Source organism: Vulpes lagopus, chromosome 3 (assembly GCF_018345385.1).
Source record: "Vulpes lagopus strain Blue_001 chromosome 3, ASM1834538v1, whole genome shotgun sequence".
NCBI classification, from domain to species: Eukaryota; Metazoa; Chordata; class Mammalia; order Carnivora; family Canidae; genus Vulpes; species Vulpes lagopus.
In genome coordinates, this window is record NC_054826.1 from 107,928,722 (window position 1) to 107,953,344 (window position 24,623).

The following is a 24,623-nucleotide window of genomic DNA, read 5'->3' on the forward strand; positions in this document are numbered from 1 at the left end:
AAGTCATCAAGGAGGGAGACAAACCATAAAAGACTCTTAACTCTGGGAAACAAATTGAGGATGGCTGGAGGGGAGGTGGGTGGGGCGATGGGGTAACTGGGTGATGGGCATTAAGGAGGGCACATGATGTGATGACACTGGGTATTATATGCAACTGATGAATCACTGGACACTACATGGGAAACTATGTGCCATATGTTGGCTAATTGAGAAAAAAAAAAGAGGGATGCAGAGAGCCACATGGGGCTCAGGTCCTGGAAGTAGCTGGGGGGATAGGGACAGGGAGGACGAGTGAAAGGAAGCTAAAGGACATGGTCTTGAGCTACACTGAAACTGGAACTGAAAAATCTACATGCTTGCCCCTCGGGTGGCTGAAGCGGAAATGGGTTCCCAGCGAGGCAAAGGTGTTATCACACAGGCTCTCAGCTCTCACTAGGCTGAGGAATGACATGCTGCCCTGGGGGAACAGAGCCCCTGGCCTCACAGACCTCACAGTCATGGGGCAGAGAGGGCCAGGGATCAGGCAGGTGGACATTGGCCCTACCAACAGGTGGTGACAAGTGCTACCAGAAACAAAGTGAGGTAGAGGCCAGAGATGATCAGGGAAAGCACACCACTTGGCTAGGAGGGTGACATCTGAGTGGAGACCTCAAGGCAGTGAGCCCTGTGAGTACCCACATGGGGAGGCTATTTTAGGCCAAGGGAATAGCAGGTGGCAAGGCCCTGAGGTGGGCGGGGCTTGACAGATGAGGAACGGCAAGGTGGACTGGAGTGGGCAGGAGCGTGGAGAGGTCTTAGCCTTGGTTCTCATGTAGCCTCAAGGCCACATCAACTCATCAGGCCTTGTGCTACAAACCTGGCACTTGGCATGATGATTTTTGTCAAAGGCTTTTATGGAAAGTGATTTCGAACTCAAACCTTGCAACCTCAGTTTCTGTGAATATCACTAAAGCATACTTTTTCCTCCATCATCTGCAGGAAAGCAGAGCTGAAAAATTCAAGACCCCTTCTGATCCTATGGATAATTCTATAAATAAGGGACTAAGGTCGTGTGTAAAGCTCAACAAGTGTGCTCACACTCTGATGTTGGGGGGTGTGAACCCCCAGGTTGGTGGAAGTCTCAGGCAGCGCCAGGACAAGCAGAACATGCAATTCATGAGGTTCTTCTCCGTTCCCTGCTTGGAGCACGTATAAAGTCGGTCCAAAAAGAGCTGTGTGGTGACATCTGCCTTTCTACCATCTTTATGTGGGCAAGTGGCCTGCCCTCCTGTGCCTCAGTGGTCTGCAGTGAGACAACCATCTGCCCTTGGCCGCTGAAACCCTATGCTTGGCTCTTCTTGGAAGAGGGTACCAAGGAAGGTTTGTTTTTTTTTTTTCCAGGGGGGTCCAGTTCTGTCTGCACAAACTCCCCTGCCCCAGGCATCTTTCATTTGGGAGGGAATGTTCCTCCAGCAGCATGATCATTGTGAGCTGCCTCTGCCCTTTGAGTTGTATTATGCTAAGAAGATGCTTTTAAAAATTAAGTCACCCTTTCTCTGAGTGAAGGTCAACTCTGCAGCTCAACTCTGCAGCTCTACTACCAGAGCTTTCCCCACCCGTGGCTTCCAAGAAATGTCCGCACACGGTGCCTGCGTCCTCCTGAACCACATTTCTGCTGACCAGCTTGTGTTTACTGTGCATTTCCTCACGACACATGAGGCAACCACCTTTTAACTCGTTTTGACGCTCTCATTGCTCACTTGGGCGAGCTGGTTTTGTACCAGCCTGAACACCACATGAGGGTGGATTTATTTTCGTCATACACCTAGAGAATGGCAGATTTATTCACACAATAAATTTGTGCCACCAGCAAGAACCAAACTGCACATTTTAATTTATCCCACACTGCTTTTTTCTGGTAGAAAACGATCCCTCTTCCATTAACTTCACTTTCTCTTGGCTTCACCAAAACTTGCCTTTTCTCTCTCTCTCTCTCACAGAGAAACACAGAGCTTATCAACACGGGAGATATACCATGATATAATATGGCACATGTCACATAAGAAGACCGAAGGATGTGGGGCTGCCGGTCAGCTCACGGCCCAGGTGACTCGTTCCCACCTACCAGCTCTGACTCAAAAAAGCTCAAATTCAGAGTCTCAGCAAAATTATCCCTTACCACACGTGTGGGGGCTTTGAGATCACCTGGGAATCCACTGAAATGGCAGATATTACATCTGAGAATACAAAGGTCTACAGTAAAAATCACAAGCCAGCAGCCCACAGACCAAATCCAGCTACAGATGTATATTGTGTGACTTTGAATTTTTTTTTTTTTTGGAAATAGATGCCAAGCTTTTTTTTTTATTTTAAAGAGGAAATCCACCTGAAAATCGGAATTCCTGGTGGTCTCTTAGAAAGTCATACAATCTGGTAACCCCTGACTGGCATTCCCATATGGCCATCAGAGGCTGGAGCTGGGTAGTGGTGCCCCCTTTACATCTAAAGCACTCCGGGTTCCATAGTACACCCCCACTCCCTGTGGTCATGAGCCCATCAGCCTGGAAACGGTGCACTGATTTGTGTGGCAAAAGTTCCAGGGAAACAGCTGACTTAGCCCTGAGTCCTGAGATGCCCACACTCACCTCCAAAATCCAACTGGCAGGTGGGTAGGGGGCTGCACCTGAGACAGTGGTCTACACCTGACTACCCCATACCTCCCTGCATTTCACTGTGGCACAGTCTCATCAGGCCACACACTTCCCATGATGACAAGTGTCCACTAATTCCTCTCCTCCCCCCCTTGAGCTGTGCTGCTTTGCACCGTGATACAAAGGGTGGAGTCTGTTTCTCTAGCTAGGCTTGTCCTGGTGATTTTCTTTGCCCAACAGGTCATTGGACAATCATGACCAAGCAGAGACTTAAAAAAGCACTTACACTTTGGGGTGTGTCCCCTCTTGCTTCCCTGAGATCACCACGGGCTGGCTAGCAAGACTATGTGGAACAGAGACAATCATCTTAGCTGAGGTCTAAGGGCCAAGTGGCCTGCATGACTCGCTGTTTGAGACCATCCAGCTCAGCTGCACACCAGCTCGCCATGGAGCCACTTAGGGACTCCTGAGCGAAAGCAAAACGGTTGTTGTTTCAACCCACTGCATTTTGGGGCAGCTTGTTAGTGGGCTATAAACAGCTGATACACCTGGCTTGTCAAGACCTGTGTTCTTACCTCTAGAGCTTCTCTAGGCCTCTCCATGGGCAGATGCTGTCTGTAACTCTAATACTCATCCTTTTGCCACTGGCTCTTCTTCAGCCCATGAATGCATATAATTTTCAAGGCAGGCAATCAGGGCTCCCCATGCCACCCTGACTCACTGGCTCTGCTCTTCCCTCTTGGATAGGATGGTCCTTTGGTCCTTACCCTGCCTTTGGAGAATCTGTAGCAAAATGTCCTTTGTGCTTAATTTGTCTATGAAATGAATAACAGCTGTTTCTGGCTTCCCTGCAGTAGTGACCACATGCACAGCACCCATGTTTTCCTTTGGGGAACTCCCTGCAGTAGTGACCACATGCACAGCACCCATGTTTTCCTTTGGGGAACTAACTGGCCCTTCCCCACTCTTCTCAGGCTGCAGAGTTTGGACAGATCTGACCCCACGTCTGGCCCAGCCTGGGGAAATGAGAGACATGTCTCTCCCTGTCCATGGAGATGAGAGATGTTTTCAGGGGAGAGTTGGTCCTTGGGCTCTGTTGGAATTATTAGAAAAGGAGCAGTCCCTTTCCTTAGGGTTGCTGAGCCAGTAAGAGAGAGCCTAGAGCTCCTGGGGGCCATCCATGGGCCATGCCTGAGACTAGGGATGTGGTTCTCAAAGTGTGGTCCCTGGACTGGCAATATCATCATCATGGAACTAATGATTCCAATGTTAGGTGATCAAAATATTTCAGTTCCATTCTAGATGCATGGAATTAGAAACTGGGGCTGGTGCCCCAAAATCTGTGTTTTCATTTGTTTTGCAAATAATTCTGATGCATATTCCAAGTTTGAGACCTGCTGGACTAAAGAAGAGTAGAGCTAAGTGATGGAGAAAACAGCCTCTTGGTGATATCATCTGGGCATCTAGATCCCACCATGCCTGAGGCCAAATCTATAGTCCTGGACTTTCCAGGTGTGGGAGCAATACATTTTCCTTTGTTGCTTCAGCCAGTTTGGATTTCTGTCACTTGCTATTAATAACGAACACTGACTAACTATGTTATAGGACTCTGGACTTTGGCAGAATGGTCTTTCTGCTGCTGGTACCTGACAGAAATGCTAAGTGCTGGGCTGTCAGGGTCCTCTAACTCAATCATGCTGAGGGGTGTTACTTTATTTCTATGGTTGGCAGCTTGTCTGAGAAAAGTGGTCCAGATATATCACTTCCCTAGAGCACTCTGACAACTTGGATAGTAAACTTTCTGCATTAAAGACTGATGTTCTTTCACCCTCAAGAAGACAACAGGTCTCTGGAAGTCTTGTGGAAAACTCATGGGTAGAGATTGAAGCAATACAGGCCATGAGACCCCTTCATTAGAACCAGGGCAGTTACAGTGAGAGAGAGGAATTACGCTCTTGTACATCATATGCACATTTAAGTGACACGAATTCAATTTTATGACCTTGGCCAAAGGAAAAGGGGCAATGGGAGAAATAACTCTTTAAAGAATGCAGGCAATAGGTTGTACTTCTGGTAATGTTAATATAGACCAACTCTTCCTTGGAGCACAACTAGAAAACCTGGACTAAATATTATACAAATCTGCTTGAAAAAAGAAATTTGGGGACACCTGGGTGGTTCAGTGGTTGAGCGTCTGCCTTTGGCTCAGGTCATAAGGGTCTTGGGATCAAGTCCCACATTGGGCTCCCTGTAGGGAGCCTGCTTCTCCCTCTGCATGTCTCTCATGAATAAATAAATAAAATCTTAAAAAAAAAGAAAAGAAAAAAAAAGAAATTTGTTTAAAGATATGGAGAGTGAATAGGGCTGTGAAAGATTATAGGGTCAAAAGTGGCAGGAGAAGGAAACCCAGGGAGGTGAACCCAGCACCTGAGAAGTGTTTTCCCTAAAGGAGCTGTTGACCCCAGGAGGCTGAGCAGAACTGGCGACAGACTCAGGGTCATAGCCTGAGAGTCAGGGTGGACCTGGAAAGAGCCAGGAGCAAAAGAAAGGTTGACAATGTGGGCGGCCCAAATTATTACTGTGTAAAATTAAAACTAATAGCAATCATGGTAAAGATGATATTGTCATCTAGTGAGGTTTGAGATCTAGACAAAATTAAAAAGCATGACAATAGTAGCATTTAAGTGAGGAGGAGGGTAAATGGAGTTATGGAGTTGTAAGGTCCTTCCACTGAATGGGAAGTGGTAAGCCTGCTAATTTAAAGTAGATACAAATAAGTCAAGAATGTGTGTTGCAATCTCAGATAATGACTGAAAGAACGATAAAAGGACGTACAACTAACAAGCTAGTAGAGAGGGAAAGAGGGAACAACAGAAAGTAATCAGTTCAAAAGAGGGCAAGAAAGGAGAGAAAGAGAAACATAAAACAGGCGGAACCAATAAAAAGCAAACAATACGATAGATTTAAATTCAAGCATACCAGCAATTACATTAAATGTAAATGGACTAAATGTGCCCATTAAAACACGCAGATTGTTAGAGGATAAAAATAAAACCCAATTACACGCTGCTTACGAGAGACAAACTTCAATGTAAGGAAGGAGAAAGTTTGAAAGCAAAAGGACGAAAGAAGACACACCATGTAAACAGTGACCAAAAAAGAAAGCTGGTGGGCTTTAGGGCAAAGAGCACCGCTAGGATGAACAGGAGACAATGAAGTGATAAAAGGTTCCATTCACCAGGAAGATATAAAGAGGCTCATTTGTGCATGCCCCCCAAAAGACAGCCCCCTACAAATACAAAGCATGTAAGCAGTCCAGATTTTGCCTGGAAGGGTGAGCTAATTTGATTAGCTTGTCTTCTCGGGAAGCCTCAGGTTCCTGATGCCTCTGGGGGTGTGAACATCCGGTGCCCTTAGGATAATGCCAGTGTCTAAAAACACACATTTTCACTGCAGCCCAGATCCTAAACAAAGCCAACTGCTTCACCTGGGGCTCAGCCAAGAAGCTGGGATTATTCCCACCCTGGTGGAGAGATGATGCTCTGGGACTTGCTGGAGATGATATGTCTGTAAGGGGTGGTCTACACAGAGCCAAATATATACACATATGCTGCCCTTCATTGTCAATTTGAGGAGATTTCCAAGGGTTTCTTTGGCCACCAGCTGCACTTTTTCTGACCTTTAGAACCTAATCCTTGTGTGAAAAGTGGCTCCACCACAGTCCCAGTGCGAGGGTGGTGACAATGTCCTAGTTTTCAACTTTCTTCACATTTGGCTTATGTAGGGGCCAAGTATATTTGACAGGCTGAGCTCCAAATCTGTTCAAAATGAAGATTCCACTACCTCAGACAGTGTCATCTTTTGGGGAGTGGATGGGACAAATTACTGTAAGAATCAAGTACCAGGGACAGCTGGTAATCTGATTTTTATCAGAGAGACTCAGTGACATGCATTTTTTTATGTGAATGTATGCTACTTTGCCACAGTGGCCAGGAAACTCAGAGTCACTACTGAACACCCCCCCTCATTTCTTCACCCCCTGGCTTCATCCCACTTTTTTCTCCACTTGCCTTCTCTGCACTCTCATTTCCACATATATTTATCAGTCTCGCACCACATGCTGCATATAATTAGTTAAAACATGCCAGAATTTTCTGGAGAATGGCTGATTATAAGTAAATTAACTAAGCTCTACTTTGCAAAATGTTGTCCATGGAAGTATGTATTATGGATTGAATTGTGTCCCCATAAAAGATGCTGAAGTCCTAACCCCTAGGCTGTGTCAGTGTGAACTTATTTAGAAATAGGGCATTTGCAGATGATGGGGTTAAGATGGGGTCATTAGGGTGGGCCTTCATCCAAAATGACTGACATCCTTATAAAAAGGGGAAATTTGGGCACGCAGACAGATGTGTGCACAGGAGAGAACCATGTGAAGGTTGGAGTCAGCAGTTAGGAGGGAAGCCTGGTACAGATTCTTCCCTAGAGCCTTCTTTCAGAAGGAACATAGCACCTTGGTCTTGGACTTCTAGTTTCTAGAATGGTGAGACAATAAATTTCTGTTGTTTCACCCAATCAGACTATGGTACTGTTACAGAAGCCTTAGGAAACTAATACGGTATTCAAAGTTACTTTTGTTGACACATAGCTTAACTTTTAAAATATTAACAGTTACACATTTATATTAACAAGTGTTAGAAAAAATATCGCAAGCGACTCAACTCTGTGATTTTTAGGCATGTTTTTGTTTAGGACCAGGCTGATGTGGGTATGTAGTAAGCAAATCGCATTTTAGTTGGCACGTGAGGGACCATGCAGTGGAGTGGTTAAGAGAACAGACTCTGCAGCCAGGTTTTCAAACACTGATTTCACCACTCGCTGGCTGTGTGACTTCAGGCATCTCCATGCCTTGGTTTCCTCTGCATAATGGTGCTGCTGATAGCAGTGCCTACTGCATGGAGCGGTTTAAATGATTAAATGCAAGATTACATGTGTGGGATAAACACAGCTTTTTTGGTTCAGTGCTTTGTAAGCGCTGGCTCTTCATTTTACTACCCAGACATGGAAAATCTAGTGATCGTGGCATGCACATGCAGAAGGGAAGTCCCAGTGAGCCCAGTAGGATGGCTGGGAAGGTTGCTTTGATACCATGGTCCTGCTCCCACTCTATCAGGGGCTCTGGAAGGGTTCCTGCACAGTGGCACACTACTCTGGGTTTCATTTTTTTCAACAGCTCATTTTGGAGGAACTTTCTGAAAACCCTTATTAATTTTTCACAATGAGTGAATACTAGTGGTATAGACCAGTCTTGTCGACTGAAGTGGTGGTCAGTGGAGCTGGTTTGGGTGTCCAGGAAATATCACCTGGGATTGCCACCTGCATTCTCCACTTGCTGGTGGGGCTCTGAGAGCCAACCAGATCTTCACCTTGTCCCCTGGCCCCTTCTCTCTCTCTGCTTCCAGCTTCCTGGCTCTTCATCTGGCCAAAGCAAGTAGACTCGAAATTCACCAAGTTTTCCTGACATTGTACGTGTTACATCTTACTCTTCATCCCTATACACTATATCTCAATTTATCTATGTACAAACATGACATCTCTAACCCTATCAGCTGCTGTGACCTTGACATGCCCTTGTCAACATATCATATCCACAGTGATTCCCTTCCTATGTCTACCTTTCTCGGGCCCCATGTAAGTGACTTTCTAGGCTCTGACTTTTGCCAAAAAGCCCCAGGAATCAGTTTGGTCCTAGCTCTACCCACTGGATTTTGGCCTTTCGTGTTGGTGGGATGCAGACAACTCGGCCACGTGCAGGCTCTATCTCACTGCAATTTCAGGTCACTCCCCGCTGAGACAAGACACAGATCAGACCTCCCCCTTCCTGTAGTGGGCTTAGCACTATCCTATCACTGCCTATCCCGACACAGATCCCAGCTCCAGGGACCTCGCTAGCTTGGGTCTCCTTTGCTAGAGGCACAGATACAGAACCTATCCTAAACAAGAGACAAGCCAGGGATCCCCCGTCACTGCTGAATCCCAGCTTTCCTGCCCTATCATGGTGGGCTCCCCACTGCCCAGTGTCTTATCCCTAGTTGTTCAGGATAAAAGCCACAACTAGTCTCATGCTTACAATGGAATCCCCACCAAGCCCAACTGCTGTTGGGAATCCAGCCACTGGTAAGACTCAGAGACCGAGTCACTATCTTCTCCATCCTGCAATGGCCTCTTCCCTGGTCACCCCACAACTACCATGGCTCCCGACAGGCCACACTCCTTGTGGCAGCCAGAGTTACCTTGTCCAAATGTAAAGCAGGTCATGGCAGTGCTTGCTGCACCAAGTCCCTCTCCTGGCCCCTGCTCACCTCTGTGACCCCATCTCAGCCTCCCACCCCTCACTCACTATGCTCTGGCCCCCACCCTTTTTTCTGATTCTTGAGCCAACTGAGCATCTCGTTCCTACCTCAGGGCCTTTGCACAGGCTTTCCCCTCTGCAAAAGGCTAGTCCCTGACCTCACCTGGTCTCAGCTCATGTCCCCCCACACCTCAGAGGCCTCCTCTAGCCACGCCGCCTAGCTATCACCCAGTTGCTGTCTTGATGGTGGCTGTCACCACCCCATTTTGTGTTTGTTATCAATCCCTGTCTGCTAAAATGTAAACACCAAGAGAGCAAGAACAGTGTGTTGCTCACTGGATCACCAGGGCCTGGACCAGGGCTGGCACACAGTAGGTACTCCACACACAGGTTTCTGGTGAGGTCAAAGAAGACAGCAAATCACCTGTTGCCTTTGCCTGGAATCCCATCCAGCACTGACTGGACTGGACTGGGCAGGGCTGGAGCATGCCCTGAGCTATAGTCCCGGGCCTGGGCCCCATGGGCCCATCCTCCTCTGCTCACACTGTGCATGGGTCAGGCCACATCCCCAGGATGCTTGCTGCTGGCCCCAAAAGCTGCCCCAATTCCCCAACTTCCCAACCCAGGCCTCCATGTACTGGACTGAAAACCCGCGTCGTCACACTGCCCACATTACAACCAGGCTTGTCAGGGCCGGAACCCCCAGGTGCCTCTAAAGCTGCCTCTGTGGCCAGCCAGCTCTGGGGGGAGCAGCTTGTCGTGGCAATCTAGAGCATGGGGCTTGGAGCCTGGGTGTGAATCCTGGCTTTGCTGTCCTACCTGGTACTATAGGCAAGTAACCTCCAGGTTCTCAATCTTGGTTTCCTCATCTGTGAAATGGGAGAAGGGGGCAGTGGTATCCACAAGGATCTCCTGGAGTTTGCTGCCTGGCACCCTCTCCTTCTGCCTCTGGTAACAGCACCCATGTCTCCTTCTCAGAAGCACCCCTGACTTAAGCCGGGAATGACAGCAACTCCAAGGCAATGGAGTTGGGAAAGGCGCCAGCTGACCCTGCCGAACACTTGCTCTGAGCCAGGTGATCCCTCTCCTGCCCTTTTATCTTCATAGCAACCCTCAGATGAGGGTATAATTCTTATCCCTGCTGGGCAGATGGAAGGATGAGGCCCAGAGAGGTTAAGGAACCTGCCTGAGGTCACAGAGCTAGTAGGTGGACAGGCAGGATTTATAGCAGATGGTCAGGCTTGTTTCCTGCCATGGTTGCTGAGCTGGGGGGCTGAAAGCCCAGGGCTGCTGGTGGCCATCCTATCACCCCTAGATCCTGCCTAAGAACAAGGGGCAGAAGAAATGTTCAATGGGAGATGGACAGAGGAAGACTGCTGATTTTAATCATTGGATCCAGTTCTGCCTGAGATCCCACCACCTTTGGACTTTATAGTTACATGGGTTAATTTGGACTCTTTCCCTTAAAGACACTTTTTAAAATCCTGCCCCTACCTAGGGGCACCTGGGTGGCTCAGTCAATTAAGTATCTGCCTTCTGCTCAGGTCATAATCCCAGGTTGAGCCCTGCATTGGGTTCCTCACTCAGTGTGGAGCCTGCTTCTCCTTCTCCCTCTGCTCCTGCACCCTCATTTGTGTTCTTGAAAGCACTCTCTCTCAAATAAATAAATAATCATTAAAAACAAAATAAAATCAAATCACTTGCTACTTAAACTGCCTTGTCTTGTGTTTGTGTGTCATTTCCTTCACTTGGAGCTTGGGGTGCACAAGAATTAATCAGATAATGGCCTATGTGCTGCCCTGCCCACAGCCCCTCAGCCAAACCTCAGCCTGCAGCTCTGGCTCTGGGCTCCGCTGGCACCCAGCGGAGGGGTGTATAAGAGCCTAGCCCCCTTGCCCTGGGATGGGGGGCAGAGGTAACATGCAGAGGCTTGTGTTCAGCACTGTCCCCAGGACCCCCCAGCCAGGAGGCACTCCACTTGCCCGGTGAACTTGTTTGGTGGTAAAGCCAGGTTGGGCTCTTCCCCTCTGCCGTCCCCTACCAGGGAGCACCTCCCAGATAAATGACTCATTCTCAAATCCTTACCTCAGAGTCGGCGTCTGGGGGAATCCAAACAGAGACGGTATTTATACAGCTGGAGCAAGTGCTCAGTAAGCAATGGCTGTTCCTGTTATTTCTCTTTCTCCTTCCACCTGCCCGAGTTGCAGGGATAGGAGCTTCGAGCTCGGCCCCCAGTCCCTCCAGCTCCCCAAGCAGATACAGATGGAATGCCACAGCCCCAGAGAGCAGGGCCCCAGGCTCACACAGCCTGGCTAACAAGGCTGTCTGGGGCTGGATTTTGCCCAGGACTCCCCAGGTTTCCAGATTCTTGGGATAGCAGGATGTCTTGTACTATTTTCTTTTCTTTTTTAAAGATTTTATTTATTTTTTCATTAGAGACACACAGAGAGAGGCAGAGACATGGGCAGAGGGACAAGCAGGCTCCCTGTGGGGAGCCTGATGCAGGACTCGATCCCAGGACCCCGAGACCACGACCTGAGCCCAAGGCAGACGCTCAACCACTGAGCCACCAGGTGCCCCTGCCTTGGACTCTTTGAGGTCCTTCGTTTTGGGTGGCAAAAACCAGAAGCAAGTGGCTTCCCCAGAGGGACTCTGCCACTGGATCTGGCCTTCAGCTGCAATGACTCATCAACAGTCTCCAGTGCATGTGGTCTGCCGCTCAGGACATGGCATGGTCACACTCCACTGGGGCTTGGGGCCTACAGCGGCCACTTCCCAGCTGTGTGAATCCCCTACTGTGGGCCTCAGGTCCTCATCTGTGAAATGGGGACAACCCCTGGACCTACCTCTAAGGCTATGTATAAGGGTTATAATTTCCTTGCAAGTGACAGGACTAATTGTTGACAGTAGTGGCCGGCTTACTGTAAGTCCTCAATCAATTTCATCAGAGGAGCAGCAGGCAGCATTCACCATAAACTCGCCTACTTCTAGAATTTAGTACCATTTGCGTGCACCATTATCCACATAAAGTAAACAAATTAATTTAAAAGTAAAACCAGGGGGATCCCTGGGTGGCTCAGCGGTTTGGAGCCTGCCTTTGGCCCAGGGCATGATCCTGGAGTCCCAAGATCGAGTCCCACGTCAGGCTCCCTGCATGGAGCCTGCTTCTCCCTCTGCCTATGTCTCTGCCTCTGTCTCTCTCTGTGTCTCTTGTGAATAAATAAATAAAATCTTAAAAAAAATAATAAAAGTAAAACCATAATGAAAAAGTAAAATCAACACTAAAATAGTTTTTCCATTATAACCACATCTTGGTTGAAAAGCGAGAAAGGAGCTGTGATGGTTAATTTCGTGTGTCCATTTGATGGGGCCCCAGGGAGCCCAGATATTTGGGCTATTCTGGGTGTTTCCAAAAGGTGTTTTTGGATGAGAGTAATGTTTTGTTGGGGGATGTAGCAGATCACCATCCGTAATGGTATAATTCACCTGAAGGCCTGAATAGAACAAAAAGACTGACCTTCTCTCAGGTAAGAGAATTCTCCAGAAGACTACCTCTGCTTCCTTTGCAACATTAGCCCTTCCAGGATATATGGCCTTTGAACTGGAACACTGTCTCCTCTGGGTCTCCAGCCTGCTGATCCATCTTGTAGATTGGACTCACACACACACAAATGCACACACACACATGTGCACACACATTCTATTGGTTCTATTAACTCTGGAGACCTTGACTAACAATACCTTTGTAAAATGTGAGCTCAGACCTTGACAAAGAGGGTAACACAGGAAGGACTCCTCCCTCAAGGCATCCCAACTGAGAGGGACCTGGATCCAGGCCCAGCCCCAGTCCTCCCTGCCAGGACTCTTACTTGAGCATGCCTTCTCCTGGTCTGGGAACACAGTAGAGGGCTGGGGGTTCAAGTTCAGTTCAGGTCTGCTGGGAATGAAAACCTCAGCGTTGTCCTTCCTCTTGGCAGATAAATTCCTTTCCTTTTTATTACCTGTAGGAAAACAATGGTTTAGATGTCAGACACGGAGCACCAGCAAAGTTGGGGCGTGCTACTCAGGTATCTGTTGGTTCATTCACGTATTCTTTCAACAAATATTTGTTGAACCCCTAGTCTGTGCCAGGCAAGTTCAGGATCAGAGATGTGAATAATGCAGCACATTTTGGCAAATAAATGAAACATTCTATGATATGTACAGGTTTCCAGATTTTAACATTACTGAGTAGGGTGGAGTCTTGCAATCAATGAGGTTTAATTGGCAGCATGGTACATGAAATAATGATGCCATCAAGGACATCCTGGGGTGAAAAGAGTAGAGCAAAACACATTTGCTGCCCTGGAGGGACTCACAGCTTAGCCCAGGAAAAGAGGGTAGAAGGGATAAGAGGAGAAGGCTGGGAAGGAAGAAGGTTCCAGAGTTATGGAGGAGCATGCAGCCTGGAGCATGTGGCCAGAGGGTGTGCAGCAGACAGGGAGCATACAGGTGACCAGGATGTTACCAAAGGCATGAGAAGGGGCATTCCAGACACAGGGAACAGCATGTGCAAAGGCTTGACAGCTGGAAGGTTATGTGGCAGGTGAGTGGCTGGGGCCTAAGGGGGTGACTGGAGCCAGACAGAGAAGGGAGGGCCCGCAGACCATGCCGCAGAGCCAACATTTCAAAAAGCAGGGTGCCTGGACCATGGGTGGAATGGGAGATGATGCCAGATGCCATGTGGGCAAATGGTTTTTAAGGAGTTATATAAATGAACGTTCATGAAAAACATGTAACCAGCCTACCAAATCCTTGATTTCATTGATAGTACTGCTTAGAACAATCCTAGAATTATTAGAGAAAAGAAAAAAGAAAGAAAGGGGAGGGTAGAAATTGAGAGGGAGGGAGGAAAAAAAGGAAGATGTTTGTTTCAACAAAGCTAATAATACAGGAGGTTTGTGGAGATGGGAAAAAAAAAAAAAAAAGGGAAAAAGAAGTGACTTTAGGTTTGCAAATGGCTCAAGTGCAGGGGAAATGGCACCAGGACTCTGGCCAGCGCAGATTTAAGAGCAAGAGAAGGACACGCTCAGGACTGCCAGGCAGAAGAGCAGCCCTCTAGGTAGTGAGGCTGGGGTAGCTAAGCAGAATAGACTCTGCAGATGGGGAGAAGGGTTAAGGTCCCTAGATGCAGGACCTCCTGGCTTGGGAAGGCCGGAAATCCAGTGCCTGCTGAAGTGCAATATGATAGGACTCCCAGCAGAGCAATCCTGGGGGCTTCTGGGGGCCCAAAGGAGAGAGAGTCCCTGAATCCAAGTTCCCACAGGATTCTTGGGAGCTCAGGACAGAGGCTGGGGGCTTGTGTGGGTTCTTTTCAGACTGGCAGCAACCTCTCCACCATCCCCTCTTAGCCTCACAAAGGACGTGTGTTTCTCTATACAATTCCTGAAGTAGCTGCTCCCTGGCTGGCCTGTAATGCAGAACCCAAGGGATGACATCCAGGACCCACTATGTCCAATGGGACAAGACAGAGAATGGAGGGGGGCAGACGACCACAAGACTGGCTCTCCACGTGCTGAAAATATGCTGCTGCTGCTAAGAGTGCTAGCGCTAACTGGGTTTGGCCTCCCGAGCACGCAGGTGCTGGTCAGGTCCCTGGCACACCCTGTCTGTCTCATTCACCTCTCTGGCCATCCCAGGGGGTAGATGGGAGGCAAATAATGATGTGCCCAAAAATGGCCTAACCCAAAGTCACAAGGCAAAACGGAATCCACAGTGCTAATCAGCCAACCTTCAACTAGGGAGATCTTCAATTATCCTAATGGATCCAGTATAATCCACAAGGGTTCTTAAAAGTGAAAGAGGGATACAGTTTCAGTTTGGGACTATGAGGAAGGTTTGAAGATAGATTCTGATGATGGTTACACAGTGGTGTGAATGTACTTAGTAACACCAAGTGGCACTCTTAAGTGATGGTGAAAATGGTAAAATCTGTCAGGTGTTCCTTACTGCAATAACCCCCCTACACCCACACACACGGAGGACAGCAGAAGAGGAGGGCCAGGGGGAGAGGGGACTCTGTAAGAAAGGCACAGAGAGGCTCAAGGTTGCTGGCTCTGAAGGTGAAGGGAGGGGCCATGAGTCAAGGAACGTGGAAGCCTCTAGAAGCAGAATAGTGAGAGAATTTTTCCCCTAGAGCCTCCAGAAGGATCACAGCCTTGTTGACACTGTGAATTTAGCCCAGTGAGCCTTGAGTCCAACTTCTGGCCTATAGAACCATAAATAATAAATTTGTTTTGCCTAAGCCACTGAGTTTGTCATCATTTGTTACAGCAGCGATAGAAAACTAATACATACTATTACAGAGCAGGGCTCTGGAGTTCAAGTTGTCTGTCTGAGGTCGCAGAGCTGGGAAGTGATAGAATCGGGATTTGATCAGACCCACCAGGCTTGGAGCCCTGCCCTGAGCCACCTTATCCCCTGTCTACCACCCCCTCCACTGACCAGCTTCATTGTGTACTACACTCTCCACGTGCTCACTTGGATCCAGCCACACTGGCCCCTTCCCTCTCCCTGGGTACACCAAGCTCATTTCCTCTTTGAGCCCTTTGTACTTGCTACTCCCTGCCCCTGGAATGCTGTTCCAATGGCTGCTTCCTCTTAATTCCTGTCCCAGATTCACCATCACCTCCTGAGAAGGCGTCTCTGACCACTCCAGCTTGAGGGGTCCTTCTCAGACCCCCATCCCCCAACTGGTATCCTGTTTTATACTCTGCACAATGTTCAAAACTCTTGGGGGTACAATTCTCTCCTTCTATCCTCCTCTCTCAATTTCTTTCTTTTTTTTTTAAGTTAGAGAAAGAGTGCATGCACAGGAATATGAGTGGGGGTAGGGGCAGGGGAAAAGAGAGAATCTCAAGCAGGCTCCACATTCAGCAAGGAGCCCAACATGGGGCTTGATCTCACAACCCTGAGATCATGACCTGAGCTGAAATCAAGAGTCGGATGCTTAACCCACCCAGGCGCCCCATCCTCCTCTGTGAATTCCTAAATTGACCCATGACCTAGCCTTTCCCTTTCCAGGTATTAGGAAAATAACCTCTGCCTTTTTCTGTGCCACTCATACCCTGGCCCTCACTCAGAAGGAAGTCACATGGGATGGGATGGGGTGGGGGCTGGGGTAGTGGTGGCAGGAAGACATCAAAGCTCAATCCAGCCACTCCCCTCCCTCCTCCAGCGGGGTTGCCCTCAAGACACACAGCCATCTGCCACCACACTAATGCCATCAGTGGCCCAGCTCTGTCAGCATCTGGGGTCAGGGGTCTGCCTACTTCAGAGGGGCAGCACCGAGTAGCCAGCAATCTGGCTCTTCTCAGTTGCAAAGGCGAACATTTGTTCTCCTTCTATCAGATTCCCAAGCCCATCTCTCATTTGTTTCGATTAGGAAGGAAGATAGAGTAGGTGGCATTACTTATCAGCTCCTCAAAGCCCAACTATTGTTGGCTTTATTGTTATTGTAAATTTGATCTGGTTTATTTATTCAGTCTAGTGATTAAGGGCTTGGGCTCTGGGTTCAGACTCCTGGCAAACTCAATCCCACTGTGCCCCTGTGTGACCTTGGGCAAGTCATCTGACCTCTCTGTTTGCCAACATCCCCATCTGTAAAGCAAGGATGTTGACGGGACTGGTCTTGGTGTTGTGGTAAGGATTACACATGGTAAGCCCCTGGAATAGCGCTTGGCGCATGTTAGTAAGAATTCAGTCGACGTTGGTAATTGTTTATTATTTATGTTTTAGGTGTTTGTTTGTTTTCCCTGCTAGGTTTAAGTGCCATAGGAGAAGGGACTGGACCTCTCTTGCTCCAGTATATGCCTAGGCCTGGGGCACGAATGAATGGACAGCCTAGAACCAAGCACAACTTTTCAGGCTACTATTGACTGTGCTTGAGTAACTGTTCAGGATTAGTTCAGCATCCAATCCCCCACTGGGGCCTGGGGAGACCTGGCAACAGGCTGCTCAACTTTTGCCTGCTCCTCTCAGTGGGTCTGTGGTCAGAGGCTACAGATGAGTGGCAGTAGGAGGCATGCCTCTGACCCTCTAAGGCTCCAGATTAGGCAGCCCCTTCCCGGGGCAGACATCACAGCGGTTAGTGCAGGGACTCGCCAAGCAATCTCATTGTCAAAAAATGCAAAATGTCCAGATGCCTGGGTGGCTCAGTCAGTTAAATGTCTACCTTCAGCTCAGGTCATGATCTTGGGGTCCTGGGATCAAGCCCCACATTAGGCTCCTCCCTCTGCCCCTCATCCACCCCCACTTGTGCATGCACTCTCTCTAATAAATGAATGAATGAATGAATGAATAGATAAATAAATAAATAAAATCTTCAAAAAATAGGCAAACTGTTAAGAAAGTGAAGTTCTTTCTTTTTGTTGTATGCTCCAATCTCACTCTCAAACTGTGCTGGGGAGTCCAGTGGTTCTCTCTGTGGCCCGGTCCTTGGTACCAGAAGCGACTGTCATGCCCTGTTTCCAGTACGAGGCTCACTCAGTCTCCTTACTGCCCTCCCCCAGCCTCCCCACTCCCTGAAGAAAAACAGTTCCCTGTGCAACCGCAGCGGGTTTCACACAGAAGCATGGGCACGGAACGCTTTAGCAGGTAGGTGTAAAGCCTTCATGTATCGGACAACAATTTCTGGAGTGGTTTAAACGTGCCAGGTGAGTGCTGCCCCTGGGGGTGCAATGGGCTGGGGGCGGGGAAGCGCTGGTGGGGGCCCTGGCAGAGGCTCACAGGCCAGAGGGGGAGAAAGACAAGAGGAGTCCATTGTGAGACCAGTGCCATGATGACACCCTGGGGGCAGAGGAGGCAAACCTACCTGAGCCATGCTGAGAGGGCAAGGGAGGCTTCTTGGAGGAAGCAGCCCCTGAACTGAATCTTGAGGGGAAAGCAGGGAGCCAGGTTTCAGGGTTGAGTGGAAAGGAGAGGAGATGTGGTCATCAGGACAGAGGGAACAGCCCAAGCAAAGGTTTGGAGGTGAGAGAACACAGTGAGAGCATATCTGAGGGACAAATGTTCTCTCTGGAGGTATCAACCCCTGTGTGTGGCGTTTCCAGGGCTGCCAGTCATTATATCCATCCCCAATTCATATGTTTAAGTCCTAATCCCCAGGACCTCAGAATCTAACCGAATCTGGAGACTATTTGGTCATTGTGGTAAAATGAGTCAATGAGGGTGGGCATTAATCCAGTTTGCCTGGTGTCCTTGTGGGAGGAGATTAGGACACACACACACAGAGGGAAGACCTCGTGCGGACACAGCGGGAGGACATCCACCGACAAGCCAGAGTGAGGCCTAAGAAGAAAACAACTGGCTGACACCCTGACCTTGGGCTTCCAGTCTCCAGAATGATAAGAAAATGCATTCCTGTTGCTGTTGGAGCTCTCCCCTGGTCCGTGTAGCCTGAACACACTAATATACTCTGCCTAATTGCGTACATCCCCTCATTTCTCTTCCCTTAGAGGCACCCCTGTTTCCCAGCCAGGTGGCCTTGGTATTTGGTTTAGAAAGTCTGGCACACACAACTGTGAGAAGGATGTGCCCAGGATGGAGAGGGAAGGGCAGGCAGAGACCGAGCCAGCTTGGCACTGGCCCCAGGAACTGTGGCAGGTGGGCCCCTCCCCTCTCCTCCTCAAATTGCTTTCTTGACTCTACTTTCCAGGGTCTTTTCTGGAAAACCTCCTCTAGCAGATGGCTGCTATTTCTGCCTGCCCTGCATGCTTTCCTCCTTCTTCAGGTTCACCTCGATTTTCCTTTGGAACTACTAACAAACAGTCCATGTGGTTTGGGTGGCAATAACCACAGCCATAGCCTTACTGGCTAGACCAGGCCAACCGGAGCCACAGTGACTAGTTCAGAAATGTGACCCAATGTGGGCTCAAGAGCCAGGCCTGGGACCTTTGCTGGAGCTTTTGGGGAGAAAAATTCACTTTCTGATGGAGGCATCAAGCCAATATCTCAATTCTGTGTCTGCAATGTGGAGAGCCCACCTGTGAATGGTACTAAGACAAAGAAAGGCAGAGATGAAGGGCACCTCGGTGGCTCAGTGGTTGAGGGTCTGCCTTCAGCTCAGGTTGTGATCCCGGGGTCCTGGAATCACATTCCACAGCAGGCTCCCCATAGGGAGCCTGCTTCTCCCTCTGCCTGTGTCTCTGCTTATCTCTGTGTCTCTCTTATGAATAAATAAATAAATCTTAAAAAAAAAAAAAAAAAGAAAGAAAGGCAGAGATGAGAGGGAGGGAGGAAGAGAGGGAAAAGGAAGCGAGAAGGGAGGAGGGAAGAAGGGGAGGGAAAGTCCTTGACAGCCCTGGACATCTCAATGATCCAAGCCAATATACTTCCTTTTGCTTAAGCCAGAATGTATCATTAGCATGTTGGCATGTAGATCCTGCAACACATCCTACAGTGCACAGGACAGCCCCCCAAAACTATCTGCCAGACATCGGCCGTCTGGAATTTCAGGGTCATCTGTAGGCCATTGGGAGCCTTTGCTTCTTGTAGTCAGCAGAGACCTGGCTGATATACCTCCCTGACCTGGGGGACAGTCTCCCCAAAGCTAAATTCCAAGTACTGCTAGAAATTCAAGTCCTCCCAGTAGACCCGGACACACCAAGGGCAATGGCATGCCCACAAAGACAGAACTCACTCTTGGAAGCTGGGTTAAATTCCAGCACCACGAGGGTGTCTGGGCCCTGGGGAGGGTGCCCTTCTGTCTCTTGGTCCTCAGCAACATCCTTCTGCATGGAGTCCCCACTGGAAAGAGCGGGGTCATCTTTGGGTTGGCCCATCAGCACCTGTTCCTCGGGCTCGGGTTCAGACAGCACCTCTTCTTCAATGGAGTCATACTCATCACTGGAACCATCTTTCTGTTTCCTCTGTAGATTTACACTAAGTTCCAGGCTTTTTCTTAGCTCCTACCAAAAGTCAGGAAGAGAGGCCAAAAATGAAATATGCTACTTTGAGAAAAACTCACCTGCAAATAGATCATTAGGACCAAAGAACTATTCCTAGCAAATGAACATTTACCCAAATCATCTTGATGCGTGTGTTGTCATGGCTTTGAAGACAAGAAAACAAAGACAGGGACAAACGAGTAACTCCCTAGCAGAGGAGTATTTATAGTATTTGCTGTGGTCACATGCCTGGGATACCACTAAGAGTGTGTGTGTGTGTGTCTCTGTGTTACAGATGTTCTTGTTTGGGGCCTGTTTAAACAGATTGTGGGGTTCCACCCCGCCCCCCAGAGTTTCTGATTCAGTGGGTCCTGGACAAGGCCTAATGATGTGCATTTCTAATAGGCTGATGTTAATGCTGCTGATCCAGGGGCCACACTCTGAATATGAAACCCCAAAGGCTTCCAAAGGACCTTGAAATTCCAGATGGTACAGTGTCTTCCAGACAGTTGTAGGGAGTGCTGTCCTATATATTGAAGGATGTTTAGAAGAACCTAAGATATCATAAGATTTAGCACTTATCCATAGCTGCTGGATAATTTTTTTCAATTTGTGTTTCATCTCCATGAGATCGATTTATAATCTGAAGGGTGAGCATTATGATCTACACTTAGAGTGACCAGAAAATTCATCACCGAAGCCAGGATACTTTTGAAAGGAAAAAGGGTACTGGTCTACTTACTCTGGGACAAAAAAAACGTCAACTGGGCTATCTGGGCAAACTAATGTTTCGCTATACCACCCCCCCCAGCTCGTGTTGTCTAACATAGCTCTGAGCAAATGAGAAGCAATCAATACCGCTTGCTTGATACTGGTGGTTGACCAGTAAACTTAACAGTTGCTATGGTGTCCAAGTCCTAACCCCTGGACCCTGTAAGTCAGTGACAGCTCATGAAGAGGGAAGAGTCACTGGAATAGTTTAATCATTCTAGAGAAGTCATCCTAAAAAAAGACCCGATGGTAGAAATATGGACACCAAAGGTGCTGGCTTCTAGGGGCTCAGGAAACAAGGAATCTTATGATGCAGTGGCAGGATCTTAGCTGTGCTGTGCTATGCCTACAGTTCTGTCATAAGTGGAACTGGGAACTGAGATTTGAAGATTTGGGAAACTCTCAGTCTAGCCAGTTGCAAAAGATGCTAACATGCAGAGATTCGTGGTTAGAAAATCATGCTCTGGAGAGAAACCCAAGGTATGGCTGGACAACTTTTTGCTAGTCCTTGAGAAGGATCGAAGTTTAGAGGATTCAATCACATGGAGGGTTCTCTGAAGACACTAGACCTGGGATCATGGATCTTCTTAGCCATCCCAGAAGAAGCCAGGCATAGAGATAAGATTACCCATGAAGATCCATGAAGGAACCTCTTTGTCTAATGGAGGGGATTCTAGAGACGTACATAGCAGACCACATGGGTTTTGAGAATGTCATACCAGTGGAAACACTACCGGCTTATACCGAGAGAGGAAGGACAAAATAAAAGAAGGCTATCATACTCCCCAAATCCCATAGTCAGGAAGCAGGTTGATACTTAGCTGCAGACACAGGCTACCCTACATGAGAGAGGAACGATGGCTCCAAGGATGGGGCCGTGGGCCCAGAGGCTGGAGCCCGGAGTCACAGAGAATTTTTCCAAGGACTTGAAACCCACCCAATGAAGTTTGCCCAGTTGGATTTCAAAATTGCTTGGGTTTGGTGACTCCCTTCTCCTTTCATTTTGTCCCTGTTGTAATGGGAATGTCTGTGGCCATTATCCTGGGCCTGACCTGCCATTGTCCTTGGGAGCAGGTAACTTGTTAGTTTCAAGGGCCCACAGATGGAGACACTTTGGTCCTCAAAAGGATTCTACCTGGATCCCTACCCCTACTTCATTCAGATGACGCAGATGACGACACTTGGAAGTTTTGAGCAGGTGAGATATAGAGGATATTTTGGGTTGAGACGGGGAAGCTTGGGATGGAATGGATGTATTTTGTATGTGGGGTAGACCAAGACCTTTGAGAGCTGCAGGGCAAACTGCTATGGGCGGAATAAATGGCCCCCAAAGATGTCCACATTCTAAACCCTGGGACCTATGAATGTTACCTTATGGGCAAAGGGTCTTTGCAGATGTGAATAAGGATCCTGAGATAGGAGAGATTAGGCCGGATTATCCAAAAGGGCCCAATGTAATCACCAGGGTCCTGGTAAGAGGGAGGCAGGAAGACAGGAGTCAGAGAGAGAAGATATAAAAATGGAAGCAGAGGTCAGGGAGGAAAAAAGATGCCACACTGCTGGCTTTGGAGGAGGAAAGAGCCATAAGCCAAGGAATGACAGTAGCTTCTAGAAGCTGGAAAAGACAAGGAAACGGCTCTTCCTCTGGAGCCTCCCAAAGGAATACAGGGCTGCTGTCATCTTGATTTTAGACCAGTAGAACTGAACTTGGATTTCTGACCTCCAGAATTATAAAAGAAGCCACTAAATTTGTGTGAGGTTGTCACAGCAGCAATGGGACACTAGTATAGTTAGTGTCTTTTCCAGCTCTCTCCCAGCCACTGCCAAATATCAGTGACAGTGACTGACTCAATGGAATGCCGCTCTATGCTTTACAAAAAAGCACTTTCAACTCCTCTCATTTGATGCTCACGATAACCCAACAAGATAGAGCGAAACCCTGTGATAACATGAACTACTGGACAGGCAAAGAGGACTGGCAACTGGCTTCTGTCTTTGGATCAAAATGATACAAGGGGTACCAGCTAGCCAGCAGATTCCTTGCTGGGAGACTGTGGTCACCGCCCAGGAAATCCCAGCCAGTCCCAGGGCCTACGATCATTTCTGTTGATGTCTACGGCTGAGTGGAGCCACAGACCACAGCCAGTTCCAGGAAGGTTCTGGATGGGGCACTGGGATGCTTGAATCCATGGTCACCTGAGCAGGCTCCCTCCAGCTTCTCTGGCCCCTTCACCACATTGCAACCCACAGTTTCAGTGACTGGAGTTTTGGGGTCTCCCCCCCTAAGATGGAGAGCCTATAACTTTTAAGCTGGTCTGACTTGTCACAGTGATGAAGTGGCAGGGCAGTGACAAGTGCCCTTGGCCACTGCTCCCTGCTCCTTCTATTGTCCAAGTGTAAAACAAAGTCCTTTGCATTCTGTCATGGTCCAACCAGTGCAGGGCGATGGGGGGAAGGGCAGGGAGGACAGACAGCGGTGACATAGCTGCTACCCTTGCTCATTTATTCAGCCATGCAGGCAAGGTGTGCTAAGGGCTGGCATAACAGTGGGCAGTAAGGTGGCGAAGCCTCAGACAAACAGGACATAAAGAGAAAGAAATAGGGGCATTTCTACCCTAGCCAGGACTATGAAGGAAAGAGCCAGCCTGGCTGTTGCACAGAAGGTAAGGGGGCTAAGGAGCCCCTGCTGAAAGCTGGTCAGGGAAGGCTGGCTGCTGAGAAAACCACCCAAGAAGTGTCTGGGGCACAAGCATGTCAGGCAGGAGGAACAGCAGAGGCAAAGGCCAGGAGGTAGCATGGCTAGAGGGTGGTGTGCACCAGAGGAGGGAGGGCAGGGAACAGGGAGGGGTCATAGCAAGGCTTAATAAGCCAAGGCAGTCTGGATTTTGGTTTATGTGCCACAAGAGGCCACTGAAGGGTGCCAAGCAAAGGCACAATATTATGTGACTTCTGGTTTTAAAGGGCACTATGGCTCCTGGATCCTGAGAGGAGGGCAGGGTGGAGACAAGGCACACGGGTACAGCTGTAGCAATGAGGGGCAAGGTGGAGGGGGAGTGGGGTGGGCGTGGGGCAGGGGTGCCTCTGGAGATGCATTTGGGAGGCAGTGATGATAAATGACTGACTAGAAATGAACAGTGTATACACCCTTTGACCAAGTCCCTCTGAAAATTTATCCTTCGGTCTTGGTATATGCCGATTCTTGATAACTGAGAACGTTCCAAAGGTGCAACAAGAAGTGGTGGATTAAATGCTCACTGACCAGGCATCGACAGAGCCTCAAGCGGCCCTCACAGAAAACGAGGTGGGTCTTGTGGTACCTACTCAGAAAAGTAGCAGGATACACATTTAAGCCAGAATAAGCCTGTTGAAAAATGTCCATATGTACAATGTAGACTAAATCCGATTCAAAAAATTACTTTCCATGCCTGTATGCATATCCACACATGAAAAGTCTGGGGAAGAAGAGTCACCAAACTATTAACAGGGTGTTCTCTCTAGGAGTTGCATCATGAGAACTTTCTTTTCTCCTTTGTTTTACTTAATCTTTTTTTTTTTTTTTTAATGATAAGCATGTTTCCAATTTTATAATTAGGAAAAAATGGTATCAAAAAAAAAAAAAGGAAAAAATGGTATCAAAAAAAAAAAAAGGAAAAAATAGTATCTTTCCATTTATGTTTAAATCCTGTCCCTGACTCTTATAAATAAGAAAATTCCCCACAGGAGTGGGAGGGATCAGTGGGGTGCAGGACCCCAGACAGCCAGCTGTCTGAAAAGTAACTGATCTCTATCCCTGGGACTCATCTCATCCCCCCAAAAGAATGACTCAGAAAGTGGCAGACAGTAGCACCAGACACTAAGTCCAGACTTAAAAAACAACAGGGTCCCAATTCTAACGGGAAGAAACTCAGGGAATCTAGCAGCCTTGGGCCTTTCTCTGGATAAAAG

The 24,623-nt window shown here is 48.3% G+C and overlaps 1 protein-coding gene across 4 annotated transcripts in view; it reads right to left on the reverse strand.

The window, feature by feature from the left end:
* LOC121487491 (katanin interacting protein) overlaps positions 1 to 24,623 on the reverse strand; it is a 193,377-nt gene that overhangs the window by 75,356 nt on the left and 93,398 nt on the right. For 3 of the 4 annotated variants that reach the window (XM_041749279.1, XM_041749278.1, XM_041749281.1), the window contains exons 8-9: positions 19,661 to 19,928; positions 12,852 to 12,983 (exon numbers count right to left, since the gene is read on the reverse strand). In XM_041749279.1, the coding sequence (XP_041605213.1) occupies positions 12,852 to 12,983; positions 19,661 to 19,928 (400 nt within the window). The remainder of the gene's footprint in view (positions 1 to 12,851; positions 12,984 to 19,660; positions 19,929 to 24,623) is intronic. The other variant, XM_041749282.1, reaches the window with a different exon arrangement.